General features: G+C 43.0%; 1 protein-coding gene across 1 annotated transcript in view; it reads right to left on the bottom strand.

Annotated features, from left to right (window-relative positions):
• LOC109487224 (E3 ubiquitin-protein ligase MYCBP2-like) overlaps positions 1-27492 on the bottom strand; it is a 212734-nt gene that overhangs the window by 31228 nt on the left and 154014 nt on the right. The window contains exons 19-52 of the mRNA XM_019791210.1: positions 26908-26991; positions 26344-26481; positions 25724-25805; positions 25126-25240; positions 24366-24570; positions 22111-22195; positions 21260-21355; positions 20706-20836; positions 19182-19355; positions 18137-18264; positions 17589-17680; positions 17004-17138; positions 15988-16071; positions 15339-15435; positions 14579-14771; positions 12938-13227; positions 11065-11307; positions 10376-10471; positions 9776-9871; positions 9108-9209; positions 8546-8755; positions 7911-8039; positions 6944-7122; positions 6322-6464; positions 5836-5936; positions 5251-5463; positions 4377-4593; positions 3821-3939; positions 3373-3516; positions 2716-2888; positions 2052-2196; positions 1070-1243; positions 460-515; positions 120-235 (exon numbers count right to left, since the gene is read on the bottom strand). Coding sequence (XP_019646769.1) covers positions 120-235; positions 460-515; positions 1070-1243; positions 2052-2196; positions 2716-2888; positions 3373-3516; positions 3821-3939; positions 4377-4593; positions 5251-5463; positions 5836-5936; positions 6322-6464; positions 6944-7122; positions 7911-8039; positions 8546-8755; positions 9108-9209; positions 9776-9871; positions 10376-10471; positions 11065-11307; positions 12938-13227; positions 14579-14771; positions 15339-15435; positions 15988-16071; positions 17004-17138; positions 17589-17680; positions 18137-18264; positions 19182-19355; positions 20706-20836; positions 21260-21355; positions 22111-22195; positions 24366-24570; positions 25126-25240; positions 25724-25805; positions 26344-26481; positions 26908-26991 — 4785 coding nt within the window. The remainder of the gene's footprint in view (positions 1-119; positions 236-459; positions 516-1069; positions 1244-2051; positions 2197-2715; positions 2889-3372; positions 3517-3820; positions 3940-4376; positions 4594-5250; positions 5464-5835; positions 5937-6321; positions 6465-6943; positions 7123-7910; positions 8040-8545; positions 8756-9107; positions 9210-9775; positions 9872-10375; positions 10472-11064; positions 11308-12937; positions 13228-14578; positions 14772-15338; positions 15436-15987; positions 16072-17003; positions 17139-17588; positions 17681-18136; positions 18265-19181; positions 19356-20705; positions 20837-21259; positions 21356-22110; positions 22196-24365; positions 24571-25125; positions 25241-25723; positions 25806-26343; positions 26482-26907; positions 26992-27492) is intronic.

Raw genomic sequence — 27492 nt, 5'->3', positions numbered from 1 at the left:
CCTGGGCCACCAGCTCATGAATCCAATGCACTAACTCCAAATCGAAGAGATCCGGACACATTGGACTGGTCAGGTTGTGGTGCCTGAACCCCACAGTTACTGTACTTTGAAAGGCTCACCTATTTCCTGTCCATCCACAGTGATGTGCAGAGTGTACCATCCGCTCATGGTGGGGGTCCAGTTGGCGCTGTACGTGCCGTCATTGTTCGCTCGCACCAACATGTTCTCACTCGGTCTGGGATTAACATAAACACATGAAGTGTTCATATTTAGGTAAAAGTAGTTAATTATACTGTAACTAGACAACATGATCTGGAACAGTCACACATCAGGGGCCAAAGTATTGTATTTCTAGACAGTATATACTTAATAGGACTGGTAATTAGAGAGACAAAAGTTTCACAGTCTGAGAGTACTTTTAAATAATATGCAACATTCTTACGAGACAGAATTACTTACCTTCTAACTGGAGGGGAGGCAAACCTCAACTCTTCAAAGGAGTAGTCCTCATAAGCCTACAGAAAAGACCAAGTATATATTATAGATATCAAGTATATAGATATCAAACACACAATATTGTCACTTTTCAGATATAGCATTTTCACACTGAAGAATTCTGAGAAACATTAAAGTTGCTGAAATATCAATGATAACATTTCATTGCATGTGTTCAATGGAAGTACCATGAATTTAAAATTGGGACAAAGATAGGACATTGTACATGTATGGGCCCATTCACATTAAGTCATTATAATATTGTCATACAGTCCCAAACCCAAGTAGGCATTCTTGGGACAGACGTGTCCTAGCAGTGTCATCATGCAAAATTTAGCTGTCTAGTTTTGGGAAAGGCTCATTGTTGGTGCTGGTTCTGTCACAGCTTGCATGAAAATTGTGAAAATCGTGACAAAGCCGTAAATGACGAAACAAAGTTTTAGGTTCGTCAATGAAGGTTAGACATCCAGGTAATACAATATGCCAAAAAGCAATTACTCAAGCAACTGGAACTTTCCAAAATCATACCCAGTTGCTTGAGTAACTGCTTTTGGCGAAATTTTTAGGTTCTTACCTTCATCATAGTGATGGCCACATACGACATGTTGTCCTTCAGTACAGTTGCCTCGTACGACACGTCCAGTTTGGGGGCGTCGACCCCGCCGAACCACTTCCCTTCCGCCACCACGGTCCTGCGAACCTTCCTGTCCACACCGTTCCTACCCAGGGGTGCCGCACGGGCTTCAACCTGGAGGTGGTAAGTTGGTTTTTTGGTTAGTCTTAGAACCTAAAGGATTTGGATTCGAATCCCAAGCAGGCCCCACTGTTGGTGGCAAGATGGTCTTGTGCATGGTTAGGGTTGTTGAATTAAAATCTAGAGATTCTGGGTTAATTTAATTTGAAATCCCAGCAGGCTCGAATGCTGGTGGCAAGGTGGTCTTTGGTTAGGGTTGTTGACTATGTCTTGAAACCTAAAGGATTTGGGTTTGACTAACAAACAGGCCCCAATGTTGGTGGCAAGGTTCTGTGAACCTTCCTGTTGACACCGTTCCTGCCCAGCGGCGCCGCACGCACTTCAACCTGCAAGGTGGTAAAGTGGTCTTTTGGTTAGGGTTGTTGACTAAGTCTTGGAACCGAAAGGATTTGGGTTCAAATCCCTATAACAGGCCCCAATCAACCTGTAAAGTCGTAAGGTGGTCTTTTGGTTAGGGTTGTTGACTTAAAATCTAAAGATTCTGGGTTCGAATTCCTAGCAGGCCCCAATGTTGTGCCCTTGGGAAAGGCAACTTTACACATATTTCCTTGCTCGACTCAGGGGAAAATGAGTACCTAGACTTGGTTTGGGACATCGACTCAGAATTGTGACATACAGTTGGAGGGGCCATGTTTGAGGAGTGACACACCTCAAGCACGTTATAATTTGACCACATGAGACTAAAAAGAGTCAGGGTCCTTCCCAGAGTGCATCAAATATTATGTGATAACATAATACTGAAACCTCAATATGACGTACTTGAATTAAAGATGTTAAAGGAAGTAAACTCAACACAACCTACCTTTAGACTTGGCACGTTGACGGGGTCGCCATACTGGTCCAAGGTGCGAATGACGATCATGGTGGGCCAGTTACACTTCAGCTCGTCCTTACTGAACACCACCTCCGTCAGCTTGGCATCCACATAGGAGTCAGGCTGCAGCCATCTGGTAAGGGCACAGGAATGAATTGTTCATTCAAACACTCAAGTTAAGTCTGTAATTAATATATTGTATGTTTCATTTTGTGTAATTATGTGTATTTTGTTTACCATGTAGTCTGTTTATATGGATGTTTTTATTTTGTGTTTTTATTGTGTATTTGAACCCTGTAAGATTAGTCTTTATGCTAAAGGGCATGAGGGTAAAAAGAATAAGCTTTAAGAGAGAATTGTTTGATTATGTTGCTTTGTTCTGTTTACATGTCACTAATGGTGGTCTATGACGAAGACACTTGTACAGATACATGTACATATTTTCGAGCATTTAAAAAAGCAAGTTAAAATACAAATGACACTATAGCTACCAGTAAATCATGTTTCATACTATCCTTAATCAACAGAGAAGGACAAACCGAAACTCAGACACTTACAAATGGAATGATTAAAGAAGTCATTAAAACAAGTCTCAAAGGTTTCTTATAAAATCAATGATAAGTGCGCTTCTGATAACAGTAATTTGACCCACCTTGCGAACCTCCCCCCGCTGGTCCCGGGTGTGCAGACGATGAAGTCCTTGAGGAAGGCGCGTTCGTTGGACTGAGTGCTGAGCAGCAGGGTCCCCTCTAGCGCCTGGTGCACCGTGGGGGGGCACACCAGCGCAAAACCCTTCCCCAACAGGGTCGAGTGCGCATCAAACACCTGGAAATGCGAGAAATGAAAAATCAAACAATATTCCCAATGAGCCTACATGTAAAACCTAGTCACATACCTTGTGTGTATTGTAGGATTGGAAACTGAGGACATTTTTGGTATAGATTTGCAAAGCCTCTTTACTATCCTCTGTACCATCTTCTTACTTCTTAGATCCTTCTTTTGCTGGTTATTGGTTCTGTCACAGTCTTACTGAAAACTTCATCAAAATCATATGACAAATGTGATCGCTCAACAACTGTGACTCTATCTATATATCACATTTTTGTTCAATCTTCCATTGGTCATGACAGGGAAGACAGATGCTTTGTACCGTATTTACAGGCTCATTATACCAGGGAAATTCACCTAGCTCTTTTTGACAAGAACAATGAACAGTGGACCTCAGATTAATGTTGACTGTGTCCCAAAAACTGCGACCATTTAGTTTTAGTTTTAGTGTTATTTTCTGACAAACAACATAATCACACACCAGCTGTGCCCCTTCCTCCAGTGAGTCCATGTCTTCCTCAGCCTCAGTACTGGACACAGCAGGAAGCTGCAGATCCTTCCTCATCAGCATTGTGGCGCACATGGCACCCAGGTAAGACAGCTCCTTCTCCAGCTGCACAAGTACCTGAAATATGTTTTTACAACCACGTGTTAAGTCGATGAAGGTTAGACATTCAGGTATTGAGATACAATGACAGTCCCTAAAAAAAGTAGTGAATGCTACTTGAAATGCCTGACAGTTTTCAAATTTTATCCAGTTGCTTGAGTAGCTATTCTCTTGCAGTTGTTCTTATGGCTGCCCATGGTATTGAAAGCTACATGCATTCTGTAGGTTTGGTAGCACAGAAAATTGGGATTTCCACAGAGATGGGTATACAATTGAATAAATGTTGTGAAATACATGTACTTGAGGCTACGAGGCTACTCACCTCTTCCGTTGTTGAGCACCACTCGTACCCGACCACAGAACACTTGAAGCCATAGAAACACAGCTTCTCATCCTTCATGTAGTCTGAGGCTGTCTCCAGGGAGAAGGCAACTTCATTTCCTGCGGGGATGTCAGGGGAAAATTCAGTTCACTCTAGATGAATCAGGAACAATTTGAAGAAATTTCAGACTTATAAACTAGACACTCAGATAACATTTGCGAAGCAAATACATAATACATAAACCTCAATATGGTTTAGCCTAACCAAATACTTCTCTGTTTATTCTTACCCAAACACATTCATTTATATGGTCACTAGCCCTTCAAACCCTGTCCTACCACTTGCTGCATAATGTAATCTAACACCAAAGGATGTCTGCTACAGCATCAGTTACCATGATAGTGACAGGTCCAGGTCATTGACCTCATGTGTTTAGAGACGACAAGTAAAAGGATAAAAAACAATATATTCTCCTTCTGCAAAGCTAAACATAACTATACACTATACAGACATCCCAAACACAAACAAACAGTAAAAAAACAAACAGAATTCCCACCTGGAAGAACGACCGCCCCGTTTGGCCAGGTGTCGACGCCGTGGAATTTCTTCAGCACAGGCCACCAGCCGCTGGCCTGCGGGCTGTCCTCCCAGACGGCGCCCTTCCTGAAGTGCCTGCCGGGGATGTACAGCTGAAGGCTGTCCTCGGGCTGGGCTGTCCCGCACTGGGGGTCAAACTCTACTGCCATCCACTTCACACTGCTGGGGAAGCAGATCTGGAGGGGGGGGGGAACAAACAGTTAGAGCAGACAAGAACTCAGCACAAAGACAAAACAAGAAGGGAAAATTTCAGACTTCCAGGAGGAGTTTAGGTCAAACTCTACTGCCATCCACTTCACACTGCTGGGGAAGCAGATCGTGGGGGGGGGGGGGGACACGGTTAGCAGTGTCATGAATGTATGGAGAAGTCATCATGCAAACCATGAAAATGAGACCACTGCAAAAGTTTTACAATTTACAGTAACAGCCATACAGTGCTGGGGATGGAAGCCTGATGGGGGAACACAGTTAGAAGTTCTAGATGTAACAACAGTCAGCACCAAAAGAACAAAAGAAGATGGGAATTTTACACTTATGACATGTTTTATTATTTTTTTGTAACACAAATATATATTTGAACTGTGGAGGACATTGTATGCAAGTCTTACGATTAACATTAACTGTTATGGTATCACATTTACTGAATGGAAATTGAAAAAAAACAGCACCAAATTCAGCACCAAGGACAGATGCTTTGATTTAAAAAATTGCATGAATCTGTATCAGAATCCGTATTCCGTATCTGCATAAAGCTAGTATAAATTCCCCTTAGTGTAGCACACTGGCGAATCACTTGGGATAATCAGCTAATAATACAGCCTGAAATGTCCCACCTTGTAGTGTGCAACAGTCGCAGGCTTGTATGGATGCTCACTCTCCACCATGGCGTAGTGTGCAGACGTGGTGTTGGTGCTCCCCTCCAGCAAGGTAGCCTCGATGGACTGAGCTGACTGGTTGAGGACGGGAGGGGGCGGGGCGTACCTCTGGTTGAGGGAGGCTACGGCAGGCAGGACATCCTGCACCAGGGACAGCACCTGGACTGACGTCTGGGAATATAGAAGGTCGATTTCAGTGTTACATAAAGACACAAAGGCCCAAACAAACCTCTCAACGTAAAGGTAACATTTGCTTTGCAAATGCATTATGTATACCTTTACATCTTGCCTATCAAACTACTGCTCTGCTACTGTTTATTCTTACTCAAATGCATCTAAATATGTATGGGACCAGCCCCTCCAGGCATGTCCTGCCACTTGCTACATAATGTAATCCAATACCACAGGGTATCTGCTACAGCACCAGTTACCATGGTGACAGACGTCTGGTTCAGGACTTCATTTTTTTGAGAAAAAAGAAGAGGAAGAAAAAGAAACAGAGTAAAAACAATGTTTTCCTTCTGTGAACAACATGTCCCTTACCCTTGGATCTGAAGACGCCACAGGACCCAGGTTTGCCAGTAGCAGTGGCAGCAGGGATGACAGGATGTGGGCAGAGCCAAGCACTTCCATCACCTCCATTTCTGCAATCACAGAGAAAAATACACTTAAAAACAGTGTAAAATTACATGAATAGTCATGCTCGTGTCCTGAAAAATTCAGCTGTTTGGGATGTAAAAGGCTGCCTTAGATCCTATTTGGGGGTTGATTCTGTTGCTGATTGCTCCAAAATCATACAATAACCCATTACGAATGTGACCAGGCAGACTTGAGGACTGCACACGTACAAACTAAACCAGAGCTACCCAAAGCAAATACTTCTGTTCCAGAAGTAACAGAAACTATATGTACTTACCAGGTGTGACCAGAGCTTTCCTGAGGATGTCTGTGGCAGACTTGAGGACTGCATACGCACAAACTAAACCAGCACCCCCCCAAAACAATACTTCCGGGTCTATCTATACTCACCAGGTGTGACTAGAGCCCTCCTGAGGATGTCTGTGGCAGACTTGAGGACTGCTGTGGCCACAGACAGCACAGTTCTCCTGGAGTGGGACTCGGCCATCAGGCGGCTGCTTTGGGCTGCATGGGCCTCGCCTTCCTGGGGAGTTCTACAGAAAACAAGGCAGAACAAAACCTTACAGTAGGAAGATTTAAAACTCTACATGACTGTATAACTGTACATGAAGGAATAAAGTTACCAACTAGAAACTTAAGGTAACATTTATAAAGCAAATGCATAATGTTTTCCTTCACATGGTCTAGCCCATGAAACTACATGTACTACACAACTATGGTTATTCCTACTCAAAACACATTCATTATACATGTACTAGTGTACATGTATATGGTGTCTGGTGACCATCCCCTCCAACTCTGTCCTGCCACTTGCTACATAATGTATTCCAACACCACAGGGTGTCCGCTACAGCACCAGTTACCTAAGTATAGAATGTTGGGTCTAGTTTGTTTGTTTGTCTGTTTGTTTGTTTGTTTACCTGTAGTAGATAATGTTGGGGATCTGTCCTTGTGTTTGTTTTTGTTTGTTTGTTTGTTTACCTGTAGTAGAGAATGTTGTTTGTTTGTTTACCTGTAGTAGAGAATGTTGGGGATCTGTCCTCTGGTCTGATTGGTCCCGTTGCTGCTGAGGGAACAGGAGCTGAAGGTAAAGGTGACGCCGTCCGGACTCCTGACCGTGGGCAGCCCGCCGTCTCCATTTGCCGTCCTGCCGCCATGATTTCTCACCCTCACAGCGTACTTCACACCCTCCTAGACAGGCAGAATGGGGAATAATGTCAGCCTCACCATCTGGGCTGCACACTTACACATCTATCACATTTACCTTTTCCAAACCTGGCCTCAAAATCCTTCTTTCTACATGTACATACGTGCACTGGTGCAGGTAACATTGAAAATTACCTGTACCTGCACCACTCAGAATTTCACACTTTCCTGCACAGGCAGAATGGGAATTAATGTCGGCCTTACCATCTGGGCTGCACAGTTACACATCAATCAGCCCTGTCTACACCTTACATTGTGATGTATAGGAAATGCATTGAGCTTGAGCGCATTGAGCTTGACAGCTCTAAAATTAATTTTAACATCTGGCTAACTGGAGCAATCAATTTAAGCAGTCTATTCCACAACCTACATTTTGATAACATAGAAAATGCAGAACTTTTCTCTCTATTTCTCTTCTGTACTCTTTAGCCCAATGGCTAATCTTACAGGGTTCAAATCAAAGTACAAATTACACAATATAAAGACATGGTAAGAAAAAATACGCAAGTCATAATTACAAAAAATTAAAACATACAAATTAAAGTAACATTATTTACAAACTGATTACAAACTTGAGTGTCAACAGAGTTCCTGCAGACTGAAATTATGACTAGGGGTATGAGTGTTGACCAGATGGTGGATGGCCAATATCTATATTATGATCTAAATGGTGTTCAGCTTGACAGCTATAGAATTAATATTAACGGAAATGTCAGTTTAAATCTGGCCACTCGGAGCACAAATCTTCCTGTCTGGTGCAGCTGCTGACTGACCTTGATGGGGACGGGTCGTTCGAACTTGACCTCGGCGGCATCGTTCACACAGTCCTCCGGGTAGTACGTGCCCTTGACCAGCTCCAAGGTCGTCCAGCGCTGGGTGTGGGAACCATCACCGATGTCACTCTGGAAGAATAAGCATGAAATAAGCCTGTGTTCCACAACCTTTTACTGTCAGGGGCTGATAGGGCCTCCTGCCTTACAGCTTGTGGCCATTCACCTTATTCCCATTCCAAGAACTTCATTTTACCAATAGGATCTCAGGATTCTCTGTATCTATGTTAAGCAGCTATCACAGCCTCCATGCAACACTGTGGTTCACAGTCAGCTAAGACTTGATCCATAAATTAACATAACACTGACACTTCTGTTAATTCTTGCAGAGCTTGTAAGTCTACACCTAACACTTATTTCAACCTGTACAAGTGGCTACCTTAGTCTACATATTGGGGGCCACCTGGCCAATGTGACCAATTTTTGGTGGTCCCTTTTTGACAAAGCATCTTACGATTGTGTATATTTTTCCCCTTTACATGTACCAGAACTGTCACTACATTAGCATACTTGAATGTGCAAACTGTACTACATGACAATCGTGAATCTACCAACAGATATTCACCACACCAGCTCACCTCACTAGAATCGAGCAGCTCGAGTTCGTAGTCGTGCTGCCCCCCTCCCCCGTACAGCATGGCGCCGACCACCACCACGCCCGGCTTGTCTACGCTGAAGCAGACGGCGTCCGGCGAACCGTTTCCTGTGTTCCAGCTCTTCCCCTGGCTCACCCGCGCAAACCGCGACGGCGTGCACGAAACAGGCATCGTCGAACGCTGGATCTCATTCTGAAAAAGATAGTATTAATCATCATGTAATACTCCGGTATTATTACACCATGGTTAATTCGTTTTTAGTGTTCCAGCTCTTCCCCTGGCTCACCCGCACAAACCGCGACGGCGTGCACGACACGGGCATTGTCGAACGCTGGATCTCGTTCTAAAAAAGATAGTAAATCATTATGTAATGATGTAACTTCGGTATTACACAATGCTAATGCGTTTCCCGTGTTCCAGCTCTTCCCCTGGCTCACCCGCACAAACCGAGACGGCGTGCACGACACGGGCATTGTCGAACGCTGGATCTCGTTCTAAAAAAGATAGTAAATCATTATGTAATGATGTAACTTCGGTATTACACAATGGTTAATGCGTTTCCCGTGTTCCAGCTCTTCCCCTGGCTCACCCGCGCAAACCGCGACGGCGTGCATGAAACGGGCATCGTCGACCGCTGGATCTCGTTCTGAAAGGTAACCAACGTCACGTAAATCATCACGAGATGTTGATACTTTGAAACATTTTCTAAGAAAACAAATTTCATGAATTCAGCTTTGGGATGTCCCTTTGTAGGCACTTGCAGGAATCTCTGGATCTTGTTCTGGAAGGTAATTCATAATCATGCTATCATAAATATGATAAAACTCACTCTCAGACTGGTACTACATAGTGGTTTATGTTAACTTTCAGTTTGAATTTTCATACCATGCATTTCACATTCCTGGTGACATCCTACCACATCCACCTAGGGCATACTTGGCTACAACCCTGTCAATCAACTGCGATCCATCACTTCCAATTCTTGCTACTGAGGACAGGGTACATGTACATACTGTATAAACTCCCCTTGAAATAGTGCTGCCCCAAAGTATACTTCTTTCCTGGAAGCAACAAGTAGGAAAGGGATTCTAGTAACTGTGCAGGAAGGAATCATGATATTCTAGCAGAGGTCTCACAACACCATCAGAATCTGATAAGAACTGCTGATACATATTTTAGTTTACAAAGTAGTTGTTGGTGGTTGGCTGTTACCTCTGAGCCAGTTGCAGCAGTAGCCAGTTCTCCAACAATGGCAGCCAGCAGGGCACAGGTGTTACACACCAACGCGTCCGAGTAGTTCACCTCCTCCTGGGGACAACAGGAAAGACACAAAAATAGAATCGCTATTAAAAACTTTAACTTAAACTTAACATCTGCATGGTCTAGCCTAACAAACTAATGCTCTATTTATTCTCACTCATTGATTCATATTATATATCTAGGGACCAGCCATTGATTCATAATATAAATTATGTATAGGAATCAGCCCCTCCATGGCCACTTACTACATAATGTAAGCTAACACCACAGGGTGTCTGCTACAGCACCAGTTACTATGGTGACAGACGTGTGGTCCAGGTCAATGACCTTACGTGTTTAGAGAGGAAGAAAAAGGAACTTTTTTTCTTTCTGTGAACGTAAACCTAACAAGAAGTAATGATAATATGACTCAATAATGAATTTTCCATTCTTATTCCAACTATGAATGTGTCATAATGTCAAGCTAGGAATTTCAGTTCCTTCAAAATCAACCAACCAAAATAAAACGTTTGTCTTAACCAAAGTGAAGTCTTCAAGAAGAGAAATCCGTACCCCACTGAGCTGTATCCTGACTGGAACAACCACGATCGCCAGCAGCTTGTCCAGAACCTCCTTAAAGGTGCAGTGTCCGGTTCCAGCACCCTCCAACTGTGGTGAACAAAACATGCTAAACATTGGGCCACAGTGACTTCGTTATATGGATGACATCTTTGCGTGTGCATCGATTTTCTTCCATTTCCCAAAACTTTTGCCACCATACATAAAACCACAGTGCAAAAGGTTTACAGTACTTAAGCTTTACTTATAGCTCCAGGCTTACCTCTGACTGACCTGTGCCCCCAGTGACTGACCTGTGACCTATGTGACTGACCTATGACCAGTGACTGACCTGTGACCTATGATGGGGAACCTGGTTACAGGGGTGGTGGGGCTGCTGTTGGAGTTACTGACCTATGACCTGTGACTGCCCTATGACCTGACTGACCTGTGACCTGTGCTCCATGTGTTGCACCAGGATGGGGAACCTGACGTTGTCCCTGGTTACGGGTGTGGTGGGGCTGCTGTTGGAGTGACTGACCTGTGACCTATGTGCCTGACCTATGACCTGTGACTGACCTGTGACCTATGCTCCATGTGTATCACCTGGATGGGGAACCTGACGTTGTCCCTGGTTACAGGTGTGGTGGGGCTGCTGTTGGAGTTACTGACCTGTGACCTATAACCTATGACCTGTGACTGACCTGTGACCTGTGCTCCATGTGTTGCACCAGGATGGGGAACCTGACGTTGTCCCTGGTTACGGGTGTGGTGGGGCTGCTGTTGGAGTTGTTCTCGTCAGGACTGTTCGCGGTGGAGGGCAGCTGCGGGTCCGACTCCGACTCCTTCAGGATGGGCAGCAGCGACGTCAGCTTCACCGTCGGGTGGCACAGCGCCGCCATCACCGCTGACAGCAGCCGACCGATTCCCTCGTTCTGCTCTGAACCCTGCAACAACAGCAACACCTCTTATGATCAATGCAGGTCAATGTAGGGAGCATCAGGTGTTTATTATACATATAAGTCATGCACGAAACATGCTTTGCAGTATCTTCATCATGCATAACTTATACCCTTGTTCTGCTCTGAACCTTTATCGGATACAATTGCAGTTTTTTTGCCATCCTGGTTTAACTGTTAGGTTCATTATGAACTAAACCAGTAGTACTCACAGTATATATTGCTAAACATAACTATAGCTTATGCCAGCATGCGTGCACAGTGTCATCTATTATTATAATAAGGCTTACAAATGATAACACTAGCAGCCTCGTGCATGTATTTCAAGTGTTGAAAACTTAAATGATGACTGTGTTCATGCATTTATAAAGTGCCATATGGTAAAACCAACTATAAGAACTAAATAGAAACAACTGTTGCAGAAAGACATTTAGGTTAGAACAGAAAATAAGTAGTTGCAGCAGTGCATGGAGTACAGTAGAAGGCACAAGCACAAGAGACTTTTTCTAATCAGTACTTTTAAGATTTGGTTAACAAAGTGCTGATTTTGTGGAGGAAAACTATGACAGTTTCAGTCCAAGACTGTGTGGAACTCCCTGCCACCACATGTATGAGCAGCCCAGTCATTGGGAACATTTAAAAGTATGATAAGGAACTTGGACTGATAACGGACTTATGATTTACTATTTATTTTTGTATATTTTGATTTGCATTTTGTTTTGATTTTGTATTATATTTTGGTTTGATTTGTAATTCCGTGACCCCGCCCTCACCCTCGACCTTGTTGAAAAGCGGTATGTACCGAACAAGCTTTCGAGATTAAATAAAGGCTTACTACTACTACTACTACTACAGTGAGTTGTAATGTGAGTTGTCTGCCTTACATCAAAACATGCAAAACTTTATATACACACACAACATTGTTCAATAATATTCATTATTTTTTTGAGCATACAATACAATATTCCCAACTGGTAGTATTTTTAACCCTAAAAAAAGACTTGAATGTATACAAGCAGGCATTGAAGGAAATGTGATGAAGCAAGTAATATTCTATTCGTGATTTTATAAACCAGGTCCTTTATTAAACTGTACCGGGCCCGCTAAATAGTGTAATACATGAAAGCATGCTGTTAACTATGTTTCTTAGTAATCATTAATTTGGTAGCAGCATTGCCTTAAATTATATATTAGTAAACCTGCTGCCAGACCTTCATTGGCAGAATGGTCAGTGATACACTGTGATTCTTGCATGCATAGACCACTTTTCACACGTACCACAACAAACATGCTCTCCAAGCAGAGGTTGTGGGGGAATGATTGTTACATTTTTATATATGGCCGATTTTTTTGTCGCTACCTCCACCAACCGTCGGTGGCCGGCGACCTTCTCTGGCTAATGGATACTTCCTGGCCAATTTGATACTGTCTTTTTGCCACCGAAAGGGATCTGCTTGGAGATTATACAAACATGCAACGTCCACATTCAAGTCAGAGCACATCCACTCCGCATGCAACAACACACACAAGCATGCAGAGACGACGACAAGACACAGAGTAGAGAAAACCTAAAGGGGTTACATACGAGGCGTCTTTCCACAGGAGAGTAAGGTCTCACCGGTTCCAACAGGCCCAGCAGGTCGCACAGGCAGACCCACTTCAGGCTGGAGGTGGGGTAGAAGGCGTGGAAGCAGCAGGTGAAGGTGTGGTGGCACTCCTCGAGGACCCGGTTCACCAGCCGCTTGCACGAGTCGTGCGAGGACTCGCGCCGGGAGGGCGTGTGGGACGGGGAGGGCTGCGGCAGGTGGAACATGTTCTCTTCGCACAGGATCTTGCGGAGCACGGCGCGAGTTTCCCCGACACACTCCGAGAGCCTGGCGGACTCCGGTGGGGTCTTTTTGCTGAGGGCTGTAAGAAAGAATGAGATGTCTATCAACAAAAGTACAGCAAGGTCTTCTATAACTATTCCTATTAATAGTAATAACAAACAAGTGGATACAAAAGAAGGGGAAACTTTGTCACTATAGAAACCAAGATAACAGTCCCTAACACATTCTGATAGCCTGTTGGACTCTGGTGGGGTCTTTTTACTCAGGGCTGGAAGAAAGAATTCAGAGTTATCTTTATAGTGTGGGACGGGGAGGGCTGCGGCAGGTGGAACATGTTCTCCTCGCACAGGATCTTGCGGAGCACGGCGCGAGTTTCCCCAACGCACTCCGAGAGTCTGGCGGACTCTGGTGGCGTCTTTTTACTCAGGGCTGGAAAAAGAATTCAAAGTTATTATTATTGACAGTATGGTAGCTTTGGTATTCCACAACAACACCTATAAACTAACAAAGAAAGGAGGAGGTCCATGTGGAGGTGGAGGAGGAGCTCAGAATTTCTGTCACTATGGAAACCAGGATAACAGCCCCCAACACTATGGTCACAGACAGTTTCCCTGATGCATCACAAGAGTTAGGTACTACAGATAATGCTCTTACTACATTTTGTACTACTGTAGATGAAAAAGAACAGAAAATAGCACAGTCATTTGTGCAAACTTACATCTGTTTGGATAGGATGCAGCATTGAGAAGGTTAATAACAGCCATGCGTTGATGAAGGTTAGACATCCAGGTAAACGATACTCGTAAGAAAATTCAAACTCTACTACTGGATCAGTTAACGGATTTATTTCCGGACGTTTCGAGTGACATCCATCACTCTTCTTCAGCGTCACAAATGAACAGAGAACCGATTCACTCTTATATACAAGTAACTAGAAAAACCGGTTAAACAACAAGGTCCGTAAGAAGCTTTATCATGTAAAAGAACGGTTCACTCAATGTACAGGAATTAGAACTAGAAGGAGGAACCATAGGAACCTTCCTTACATGACAAAGACTCTTACGGTTGTTGAACAGGTTTTTCTAGTTCTAATTCCTGTACATTGAGTGAACCGTTCTTTTACATGATAAAGCTTCTTACGGACCTTGTTGTTTAACCGGTTTTTCTAGTTACTTGTATATAAGAGTGAATCGGTTCTCTGTTCATTTGTGACGCTGAAGAAGAGTGATGGATGTCACTCGAAACGTCCGGAAATAAATCCGTTAACTGATCCAGTAGTAGAGTTTGAATTTTCTTACGAATAACAGCCATGGTTTCAGCACTAGGGACATGGCCATTAACAAGCTGATGTACTGACAAACACCAGTCTGTCCAAGTTTAGGCTAGGGTTGGGGTTTTTGTGTAAATGGAGAAGTTAAATAAAGACTTACGTCCATTGGGATAGACCTCGCTGATGTACCTCCTGAGTAGCCTCATGCAGGCCGTACTGACGAACACCAGTCTGTCCAGGTCAAGTAGAGCCGCCGTGAAGTGCACGCCCTTTAACCCCTGCAGCTCTTCTACGCCAAGTTTGAAGGTCGCCCAACTCCACCTCAGAAGGTCTAGCAGAGACTCAAAACAGCTCTGAAGAAAAAAGAAAATTGTTATATTAGATTTAACACTTCCAGAAAGTGTTTCGGGTATCTGTGAATGTATAGAAACTGCATCATGGTATGATCACTGGGGAAATATCCCAGTATTGGAACTGTATTGTATGATCATGGGGAAATACCCGATTGAAGTGCATCATATAGCCATGTTTTCATATTTGTTCCATTTTCTGTTCCATGATTACACAGTACACATTCCTGATGACCTCATGCCATATTTAACCACCCAGAGCATACCAGGTCACAACCCTGTCAATCCACTGAAGCCCAATCTCTGCCCACCCACTTCCAATCCTCCGCATACTACAGATAATCGCCGCAATTTATGCCACTTTTGAATAGCCTAGAGGGTTTAAATTAGCCGCCCCAGAGACCCTACTCAGGACAAGATACACACAAACTCCCCCTAAACCAGTGCCACCCAAAACAATACTTCTGTCCCAGAGGTAAATAGAGACTGCAATTGTATGTAACATGTAGGGAGGGGGGGTACAAAAATGTACTTAACATTAAGGCTAGTAATTCCATATTAACATCTTACAGGTGAAACAGATCTGGAGAAATCCCTGGAAAGGATGTGCACAGGCTCCATCTGGCACTTCACTCCATTACTGCAGTTGGAATCCAGGGTTGGAAGTCTGCAAAACGTAACAAGAAAATTCACATCAAATCTTAGAAGACTTGGTGTTTATTCTTACTTGCCAATGGTGTTCAGGAGTAGTAAAAATATTTATATTCAAATTTGAGCTTGGCCTTTTAATGCCTATTTTGATAAAGGAAAATCAGCTCTGTGACTGGTAACGTCCTTCTGTAGAAAAGGGACGGTTTTACTAGTACATTGTATACCTCATACATATTGATCAATTTACAAAGCATTTAGAGCTTAGAAGGCTATAACAAAAGTATTGATTTAAAAAAATATCGCTACTATAAGGAATCTGGCTTTCGATTTGAATTTTGGACAATGATTTTGCTTTGACATAATATCAAATTTTGTTTGTTCCTACTGAAAGTTGTCGACTTTAGTCTCCTGACTGAATGCAACATGTCTTGTCCTGTATATGCTGGGTCCCCTTAGAAATCAGGCTTTTACAAGTTGAATGTGCTACCTTGCAGTATCTTGTGCTGAAATAAAAAAAATGACTATAAGTAAATAACTGATGTAGAGGAATGTAATTCGATCTGCCCACCTGTACAGCAGTTGTGGAATTTGGCCGGCGTTCACGTCTGTCCCGTTATTGGACTTTCTGGAACTCTTGAACTGGAAAACCACCCTGCATTTTTGAAGAAATACAATACACTGTAGACTCTGCCTGGACCTGTGCCACTAGTCATAATCAATAACATGTCATTGGTGTATTTCTAACATTATAGCCACTGGCTATGTAGCTACACCATGCTGTTAACCAAATTACCTTTTAATGTATATACTTACTGTTTCAGAACTAGTCATATAAGGCATCTATGCTTTTACATTATTGTCATATGGCTACTTTTTACACTTAACTAAAATTTATGAGATTATAGAATTGACATTTTTCTTGACACTAGAGACAGTGTAACCTCCATTTACATGCTTGAGAGGTCAAACAGCTTCTTTCGACACTTAACTGAAATCTATATTATGACATTTTTTCTTGACACTAGACGATGTAACCTCGATTAACATCTATCAGCAAGGTTACATATATATCTGGCAATATTGAAAAACTGAATGCTTGGGAGGTCTCTAGTGTAGCACTCCCAGGTATGCACAGTTTAGATATTCAAGTGAGCATTATATTCGGAGATTTTACATTAGGGAAGACGTCAAAAGCTTGAAACTGCAGAAGGCCAACCCGCTAGACAGAAGCAGCTGGAGAGCAGCTATTAGACCTAAACGACACCCCACGACGTCCAACCCTTGCATGACGGGGAACAATGGAAGTTAAGCCGTGCAGTGATTGAGTGAGTGAGTTAAAGTTACATTTGGGATTTGATGCATTTTTCAGGATTACAGAATGATGTATTTAACCTGGAGGAATCATGTCTAGACTTCTACTATACAGTAACTGTGGAAAACAAAACAAAACATGGTCTGCCCACTGGCCCCACAGTCAGAGCTGGGTCCCGACACCCTGGCCCACCCCACATACCAGTTATTAGCAACCCAGGTATCAGTTTGCAAGAAACTTTATCAAAAACACGATGTCTCTGTAATACTTACTGGTCGTCTGTAGTGACCATGGTCTGTCCACTGGCCCCACAGTCAGAGCTGGGTCCAGACACCCTGGCCCACCCCACATACCAGTTGTTAGCAGTCAGTAAGATGGGCTCCTCAAACAGAATGGCATACTTCTCCCTGAAAAAACACATACACACACTTGTGTTAGAAAAACAATGAAAAGACTGTATACACAATGGTACAGCATGTAGGAAGCTCAACTTAATTACAAATCAATGGTTTATCTACTTTCTGAGCAAATGTGCCCAACAATAGCAACCCAAAAGGCTAAATAATTTTATTGAAGTTTGTGTTAAAATTGTAGCATTGACCTTAAAGTCAGTAAAGCAGTTAAAAGTAGCATGTTACAATGCAACATCTATTAATCATACATAATCATCTGCTTCACATTTAATGGCTATTATGGTAAAAACCAAAGATAGCATAGGTGACAATTACATGTTCAGCATGCAAACAACGAATGTCAAATGTTAAGATATTAGCTCTACTATCTAGTGATGATGTACTTGGTGGCAGTGAGTTCCACTCTATGATAGTTCTGGTAAAAAAATGAGTTTTTGACCCCACCTGGATCCACACTCGTAGGTCATGTCGTCAGTTTCACACAGAAGGTCACCGTCACCTTCATGTTCTCCTCCTTCTGTTCCAAGGTCAAACAGCTGGAACAATCAACAACCATCTGAACAGTCTGACAAACTTAGATAGTCCTTCAAACTTGTGCTTGCTGATTTTCATAACAGATCAGACAAAGGGTTGTCCTAGCAGTTTTTAACCATAAATCTTCCATATTGTACACATATTCCAAAAAGCAGTTACTCAAGCAACTGGATATGATTTTGGAAACAGTCAGACGTTTTAGCTAGTATCCACTAGCTTTCGTCAGTGATCAGAGACCAGAGGAGAATTGCACATGTACTGTTATGTTCCTTCAAAGCACAATAAAGTTAAAGATAATTTAACTCCCCCAAATGTCCAACTGAAGGGTCTTCGTTAAAGCAGGCCAACTTGGCGAGACCTATATATGTCTGCAGCCGCCATGCCTCACACCTTGATGCTTTCAAATTAACAAATTGCAAGGGGAAGAGTGGACTGGTAACTAAAGATGTTCCTTGTACCTTGATCTTTGCTGTGTACTCTCCCCTGCCTCCGAACAGGCCAAAGCCCCCGAGGATGATGTCAGCGTCGGCAGTGAACCTGACGGCCTCGACAGAGTGAACCGAGTAACCCCAGCCTCCTCCATGACCTGTGAAATAGGCAGGGTAGATATTTGTAATGACATTGGCATTTATAAGCAGCCTCAACAGAAAATTTCCCATCCCTAAACAAGCTGCTAGCAAACCCAAAAGCAGACAAAGTCTCATTGATGCAAAACTTACCCACCAACATGTACCAGGTTTCATTGACTTCTTGAGTCACACACCTGCGCATGCACACACACATACGTACACACACACGCATGCGCACATACACACACACACAAACATGCATGCTCACACACACACACGCACACACATGCACACACACTTACACACACACAGACACACACGGACACACACACACACGTACGTACATGCACATACACACACACGTACATACATGCACACAATATGGAATCTGTTGATGACGTTGTAATCTTCCTTGGAGAATATCCTGGTCACGCTGTGCACATTTGTCACACACACACGCCCGCGCGCGTGCACGCACACACACACACATACGTACACATATGTACACACACACGCACACACACACACACACACGCGCACACACACACATGCGCACACACACACACACACACACACACACACACACACAGACACACATGCACACACATACATGCCCGCACTCACACATACACATTTAGAGACTGAATCGGCTTACTGTCGAATCTGTTGACAGTGTTGTAATCCTCCTTGGAGAATATCCTGGCCACGCTGTGCACTTTTGTCACACACACACACACACACGCACGCACGCACGCACACACACAGACACACACACGCACACACACACACAGACACACACACACACAGACACACACACACAGACACACACACGCGCACGCACACACACACACATACACATACACACACACACACACACACACATTCACACACACACACATTCACACACACACATTTAGAGACTGAATCGGCTTACTATCGAATCTGTTGACGGCGTTGTAATCCTCCTTGGAGAATATCCTGGCCACACTGTGCACGTCCTGGGCCTGCTCCGTCACCGCGAAGCCGAAGTCCTGACACACCGTCAGCGTATCCAGGCAACCGAGGAGGTGCAGCGCGCTGTGAGACCTCGTTGTCATGGCAACAGGGACTGCGGAGGGAAAAAACAAATGAATAAAATTTTACGGCTCTCAGTGGCAAATGTACTGATGTTGACACGTTGCTGCACCAAATCCCTAGCGTGTTTTTGGCACACATTTTGATAGGCGCTCGGTGGGTGTCACTCCACCATACAGGGAGGGAAGTCATGTAAAACACCTTTCCCAAGGGCACAGCAAGTATCGAACCCAGGATCTATTGGTTCTGAGTCCAAAGCTCTAACCATTGCACTAGAGACGTCACTAGGGAGAGAGGGTAAGGCTTAATGGACGACCGTTTCCAATATGCCGGTTTTACGGGAGATAGTGGAGGTACTATAAGTGCTTAGAGCTGATCTCACCTGATATGCTATAACCACCTTTATGGTACAGGTGGGGATAGACACATATAAACGTAGGTGAAAAGGTAAAGACAATGGCAACAGGGACTACAAAGAGAACATAAGGCTTAACGGACAACCATTTCCGATACGCAGGTTTAGTGAAGATAGTAAAAAAAACACTCAGTTCCTTTGACCTCATCTTATGTGTTGTTAACACCTTTGTTGTACATTTGGGGATAGACACGTAGAGGTGAAAAGGTAAGATGGTATCTAGTATTCAGCACAGTTAGTTATTAATAGGATAATAGAATAGTGAGATATAGTAAGACACACAGCTTTAGTGGAGATATGAGTAGTGGAGGGACAGGTGGTTACAGCTGACCTCACCTGAGGCTATAAGTATAACCAACTGTACCATAAAGGGACAGACACATAAACACACTCAGGTGAAAAGATAAGATTTCGGTACTGGTTGTCCCAAGGTAAGGCTTAATTGAGACATGCAGGTTTAGTGGAGATAGTGGAGGAACAGTGGTTACAGCACATGGGTTCCCTTGACCTCATCTTATGTGTTGTTAACACCTTTGTTGTACATGTGGGGATAGACACGTAGAGGTGAAAAGGTAAGAAGAGTATCTAGTATTCAGCACAGTTACTTATTAATAGGATAGTGAGACACACAGCCTTAGTGGAGATAACAGAGAAACAGGTGGTTACAGCTGACCTCACGTAGACATATGCTATAAACACCTTTATGGTACAGCCATTTACTGAAAATATTGACTGACTTCAATTTGATGTGTAACTATCCATGCGTAACATCTTCACATGACCAGCCCCTGTAACTTGCTAAATGATGCAACACAACACCCCACGGTGTCTGCTACAGCACCAGCTATAATCATGATGACTGACCTTACAGTGTGGATGTGTGTTTAGTGAAGAAGAAGAAACTGAGCAAAAACAATTTGTCTTCCTTCTACTTACTAAAGGTAAACATACATGTAACATACAACTGACCTGTTGGCAGGACGAGCTCGGGGCTGAGGAGGTTACAGGTTCCCGTTCTGTCCGACTCCTGAGGCGGGAAATCTCGCACTTCCCCGGCCGTGGCGTTGTAACACGACACCACGTACGTGTTGGGCTGGTATCTGGGGGCCGAACAAAACAGTCATGCAACAACCACAGCCAGAAAGGTAGGTAACATTTATTTGCAAAGCACAGTCATACTGTAATACCTTTGCATGGTCTAGGCTATCAAACTACTGCTCTGCACATTCATATAATATGATGACATGAGTCCAACTCTGTCCTGACACTTGCTACATAATGTAATCCAACACCAAAAGGTGTCAGTTACAGCACCAGTTACCATGGTGGTGACAATCATGTGGTCCAGGCCATTGACCTTATAGGTTTCTGTATCTGTATCAGATTCTGTATCCTGTAATGCCAGTATAACCGTCTTTTGGCAAAACACATCTTCAGTTAAGAAGGTATGAGAAGAAGAAGGAACAGAGCCAAAAAAAAAAGTGTTTTTTCTTCTGCGAAGGTAAACAATTACAAGTACTGACCTCCATAGAACTCCATGCATGGGATCAAGGCACAAGCAGCTGTCGGTGAGGTCTGCCTGGTTGCCACCTGAGAAGCTGCAGAAAACAGGTGTCCTTCTATCAGGACAGTCAACAACAGTAAACAACTAGAAAACCTAACTTCTTAGCAAGACAGGAAACACATACAAACTCACCGGTATAAGCCACCCAAAACAATACTCCCACACAGGTGTCCTTCTATCAGGACAGTCAACAGCAGGGTAAACAACTAGAAAACCTAACTTCTTAGCAAGACAGGAAACACACACAAACTCACCGGTATATAAGCCACCCAAAACAATACTCCCACACAGGTGTCCTTCTATCAGGACAGTCAACAGCAGGGTAAACAACTAGAAAACCTAACTTCTCATACAAACTCACCAGTATAAGCCACCCAAAACAATACTTCCATATCCAGAAGTACAGTAAACAGACATGTTCCTCAAAGTAAGAAACAGTGCAACATATCTAACCTCCACAAACACAACGTTACATACAAACAGGGGCTAAAACTGACTGCTGGAGACACTTCAATGTGACTTAGGCTTCAAGACATGTCAACTTGAGATTAGGGTCTAAGAACTCATGTCCTTCTTTTAGAACAGTCAATATGTCAGTGTAAAAAAAACTTAGCTACCGTGAACCTTTTTTTGGAACAGTCTACCAGACACACACATAACACCAACTCTCAACTAAAACATGAATTTTGTGTCATTCTTGTGCATGATACTAAAATGCTGAACCATTGAAGCTCCTAATTTTGGAGTCCTTAACCATATATTAGACAATACACTACAGGTGCTCGACTGCTACCTTAAAAAAAGTCCCACCTTTTGCACGTGCCATCAGCTTTACTGATGAAGAGGGATCGGCCTGGCACAGCTGGCCCGTCACCTTCCAGATCTACCACCACACCTGCACACACAGACAAAGGGACAGTCGTGTAACAGTTATACAGTAGATGTAGATGAGTCTCAATGTGAATCATTACAATGTTACGCTGTATGCTATACTAACAACAAAAATTTCTTTGTTCTATCATATGACTTACATGCATTGACATGTCTCAACAACAATTCAGCCCATTGGGTGCCACTATTGGACAATATGTCATGTAGTTGGAAGACCATAAAATTCAGGTTTATTCATGAACAATCCTTACTTTTCTTTGTTACGTAAGGTTTTCTTTGTTACTTAAGATTTCCTTTTGGTCATCTCAAGCCTGAAATCTTCTCAATACTTTGCAATAAAACCCTACAGATTGACGCTAAGCAAGCTACAATGTACTGTGCACATGTAGATTCTTACCTGTTTAAAGTTAAAACTTTTGGTCCAACAAAAAATTCTCTCACCTAGAGCTCACCGAGAATACGGTGTATTCAATGAGCAACTGAAATATGGTGCACCTGGCTTGACGAAAACCCTGGAAACTCTCTTCGCCAAGATTTGGCATGGCGAGGCTATCCCCGAGGATTGGTCCAAAGGCATAATTGTTGTATTACCAAAAAAGGGGGATACTACACACTGCGCCAACAATCGAGGTATAACGCTTAGATCAACTGCCTCAAAGCTCTTTCAAATTATTGTCCTGGGACGTCTGAATGAGGGTCTGGAAAATCTACTGAGGGACAATCAGTGTGGCTTTAGGAAGAATAGATCGTGCATCGACCAGATTTACTCCTTGCGAACTATCATTCATAACAGCATCGAGTTTAATATTCCTCTGTACATTAACTTCATTGACTTTAAAGCTGCTTTTGACAGCATCAACCGTGAATTTATCTGGAAGGCCTTTGCTTTTTATGGATTGCCAGGAAAATACATCAGGGTTTTGCAGGCCTTCTTCCACAAGACTGTCAGTGCAGTGAGAGTGAACGGAGAGGAATCAAACTGGTTCGATGTGACATCTGGGACTGGACAAGGGGACATTCAAGGGCCCCCAGTGTTTAATGCTTGCATAAACCTGGCAGCACACTTAACTGAGATAAGCAAACAAATCAGTACAGGTGCAGTGTTGCAGCGGGATAGTCATGGCAAGTCGACGGTCTCTGTTTTGGATACGGACTATGCTGATGACATGGCTTTACTTGACAACAAGAAACTGGGTCTACAGGAGACAACTGATCTGTTATGCAAAAACAGTGCTCTTGCGGGACTTAAGGCCAACGCCAAAAAGACGCAAGCTATGACAGTCGGCAAGCATATTGCACAGCAACCTTACACTGAAGAAAGCACACTCAGGATCACGGTAGATGGACATCCCGTGGAGCAGGTTACTCACTTTACTTACCTGGGAGGTACAATCAGCAGTAATGGGACAATTGACTCTGAAATTTCCAAACGGATTCAGAAAGCTTCTGGTGCTTTTAACTTACTTGGTAAGATCTGGAACAACAGGAACATCCTTCAGTCGACAAAATTTCGGATATACAATGCTGCTGTTGTCACCATACTTACCTACGGTAGTGAAACTTGGACTACTACCCAGGTGCAGATAGCGAGACTTGAAACGTTTCATCAACGCTGTTTGCGCCGTATCCTCCGCATCAGATGGTATCACCGGGTACGGAACAGTGATGTACTGCTGCAGGCACAGTTAGTGAACATAGCCACAACCGTAGCTTTCAACAGGCTTAGGTGGTTTGGGCACATTGTAAGAATGCCTGAAGAGCGGCTGCCCAGGTATCTACTAGACTGGAAACCGAACTATGGGCGACGCTCTAGGGGAAGGCCTAGGAAGTCATGGAATAACTGTGTCCTGGAAGATGCTGTGCTGATCTTAGGGAGGCCCAGTACCAGTCTAGAAGAGTTAAAGGAATTAGCAAGAGATAGGAAGGAGTGGAGAGGACTGTTGAGGAAGAGACGAGTTCTGTGCGCAGGCCACTCGAACGACTGACTCGAGGAGACCTCAACAAGTACAAGTACAAGTACAAGTAAGTAAGAGCTTTCGACCAGTCACTCTGGTCTTCCTCAGTAGACTGACCCAATGAGGCTTGTCACATGGCTTCTTTGAAGTGTGAACCAAAAGTTTTAACTTTCAACATGTAACTACCAACACAGATGAACTTTCATGATAGATTCTTACCTATGCACTTCTGGTCGGCAAACAGCGTGGCGTCAGCTAGTGTTCTTGCATTGATGAGTGACTCGTCGATTTTGATGAAGGTCTGGTCCCCGGATGCCCCCACCCACGTGGCCCGGCGGCCGAACTTGGCCCCCACCCCCGTCACCAGGCCAGGCTCCGTGTTCCCCGCCTGCCATGACCCAAGCTCCCTCCCCAGTTGCCCCTTCTGTTGGTGCAAGGCAGACAACAAAAGAACGTTAAATAATAGAAACTTTAGAAACATAATGTTAACCTTCATACATGGTCTATAGAGCAAACTATACTGCTCTGTTTACTCTTGCTCCTTGCTCAAACACATTCGCCAAAGTATGTGTTGGTTTGGAATCTGGGGGACAACAAATATACATGTAGCTACAACTACAAACTTATTAATATCATGGTAACATTTAAAAAACAAATACATAATGTTTACCTTTACATGGTATGGCCTAACTAGTGCTTTGTTTATTTTTAAGGGGATATGAGTCCAACTCTGATCTGTCACTTGCTACATAATGTGACTCAACAGCAAAGGGTGTCTGCTACAGCACCAGTTGCCATGGTGTCTGGTCCAGGTCATCGACCTTTTGTGTTTGGAGAAGACAATAAAAAAAAGTAGAAGAAACATGCAGAGCAAAAACAAAATGTTTTATTTTTTTTTCTTTGAAGGTAAATATAGCTTATATGCTAACTGATTAGCAGTAAGACGCAGAGATTATGCATCATAAGACAGGCTACTCACTGCAAAAGCCCCGAAAGTGTAGACGTTGCCCTGAGATGTGAGGATGACGGTGTGGTTACTCCCGGCTGCCACCTGAACTGCTCTCTCTGGAAGCTCCACTCTGACAGGAAGACCCCTACAGGTAAAATTAGTAATAAGTAGAAATTCAAGCTAACATTTACAAAGCAAATTGCCTTATGTGCAGCTTTACATGGTCTAACCTAACAAAATAACTGCTCTGTTTATTCTTACAACCCTATACAACAAAGAACTGACGTATCACTAGTTTTATTTTTCCTAAACCTCATCTGTATATAGTTTTTTGCTTGGTACAAATTCTTTATGTATTATAGTGTATATGAGGGTCTGTATATAGTGTTTGTTTTGCCTATTGTAACTTTTATTTTCTGTACGCAAACTCTTTCAATTCAGGGATTCTCATCCCTGCTGCAAGGTTTGCTTTTGGTGTTGAAATAAACTATCATACTCTCAAACACACTCAGTGGCATATATTTGGTGACCAGCCCCTCCAACTCTGTCCTGCAACTTGCTACATAATGGATGCCACGGATTATATGATCATCATGTAATTTGATCGGGTATAACACCTATGACATACCTGTTGTGGCTGTCCTTGCACCCTAGCTGTCCCATCTGGTTGTTACCAAAGGTGTAAACTTCACCATTCTGCAGCAAAACAACTGGCAACAAGAAAAAAAAATATTTACATTAAATACCAAAAGCAGCCCCTTTCTTTGTTCAGACATTGTGTTCATAGCTGATTTTATGACAATTTGGACAATGACTATTAGTAAGTATATCCTGGCATGATTTATATCTGCTGGTATATAGATGGGATAAGCCTTTAACATAATAATTTTACATTCAGTTCCGCAGACACACGGGATAGTGCATGGCAACTGACTATATTACAGTCAACAGTTCTGCATATCACAGGTACCTAACCTTTGCACATCTGACTGCAAGGGTTATTTATATATAATTATAAGCTTAACCTGGTGGGAGTGCCTCTAAAGTACTTAACTTGGTGACAGCAAATTCCATTCAATAGTGCTATAGGGTTGACAACTCTGGTGCTTAAAGACCCTATGAAACGTGATTGAGTTGCAGGACTAATATACATTTCTCATCCTCTTCTGTCAATGAGCTGATATTAGGTACTAAGTTCTAGTTGGTAAGCTTGAGCCATACAAAGAGAAAATCCGTTTCCAGCCTCACCTGTATGCTGCAGCCCACAGACCACAGCAGTGGCAGGCACCTCCCTGGCCCCCAGCTTCACCTGCCCTGGTGCCGACATGGCCAGCTTACCCGGGTCTCTCTCTTGGTCCCTGTCATCACTCGCGTAACCATCACCAGCTGCAGGTGAAAAACAAAAAATAGGAGATTTCAAACATACTGCAAGTGTGTAAGGTTTTCATGAAAGTATTGGTACTGTGGAGGTGATATGGGGTGATTTAATACTACATGGTGTATTCTGTATCACGAAGATGTCAGCCCGATTGGTCCAATTTTTTATTATAGGAAATGACCAGATGGATCATTAACCCTTAACCCGAAGATCCAATAATACATGTACAAGGCAGGATGGCTGCGACTACAACTACAACAAGTGGATCTTACAATTTTTCTTCATTACAGCACAAATATGTGAAACTTAAACCGTCTTTTGGCAAGTTCCATGCTCTTACAATAAGAATCTTACATGTTCGACAAAATCTGAGTTCTAGGAAACAGTGACACCATCTTATATGTTCATAAAGCTGATGAGAAGATATTACCTACCTTTTGCCTTTACATTGCTGGTGGGTTTCAGTAGTTTCTTGACTACTTTGTCTTTCTTCTGGTCTGCAGTCTTTTGTAATCGACCTTCAGTTGGGAGAAAAGTTTACAAGTTTTGAGAACATCAACAATAATTTGCAATATGATCATAACTGTAATTATCGTGCACTTAAAGCTTAAATTATTTGTTAGGCTTCTATTGCTTCTATTGATACATTAAATTACATAATTTATCAATTACATACATGTGCACTAAAGGATAGTTTTCTGTGAAATTATGGACACACAATTGCACCTGTTCAAATAACCCCTTCGAGACTCAGATTCCACCAACCAAATGGCTTCCAAGCATTGTTTTTAGATTGAAAATTGTGGCTGTTTGGAAATGAAAATTAATGATCCGCATGTACAGTGGATCATCATTCATGTCCTGCTATCACCAAAGTCCACTGCATTGTGCAGATCATTCCATTTCTGAAAACTCAGGCACAGTTTTCAAAAAACAATGTTTGAAAAAAAAAGCTGACACCTTCACACATAGAATCATAGGTGCAGTTGTTTTCACCTTGCCAGATGTTGAGGTTTGGA

Source organism: Branchiostoma belcheri, unplaced genomic scaffold, assembly GCF_001625305.1.
Source record: "Branchiostoma belcheri isolate BF01 breed outbred unplaced genomic scaffold, Haploidv18h27 scaffold87, whole genome shotgun sequence".
Lineage (NCBI taxonomy): Eukaryota > Metazoa > Chordata > Leptocardii > Amphioxiformes > Branchiostomatidae > Branchiostoma > Branchiostoma belcheri.
This window is presented reverse-complemented; position numbering and strand designations above follow the sequence as displayed.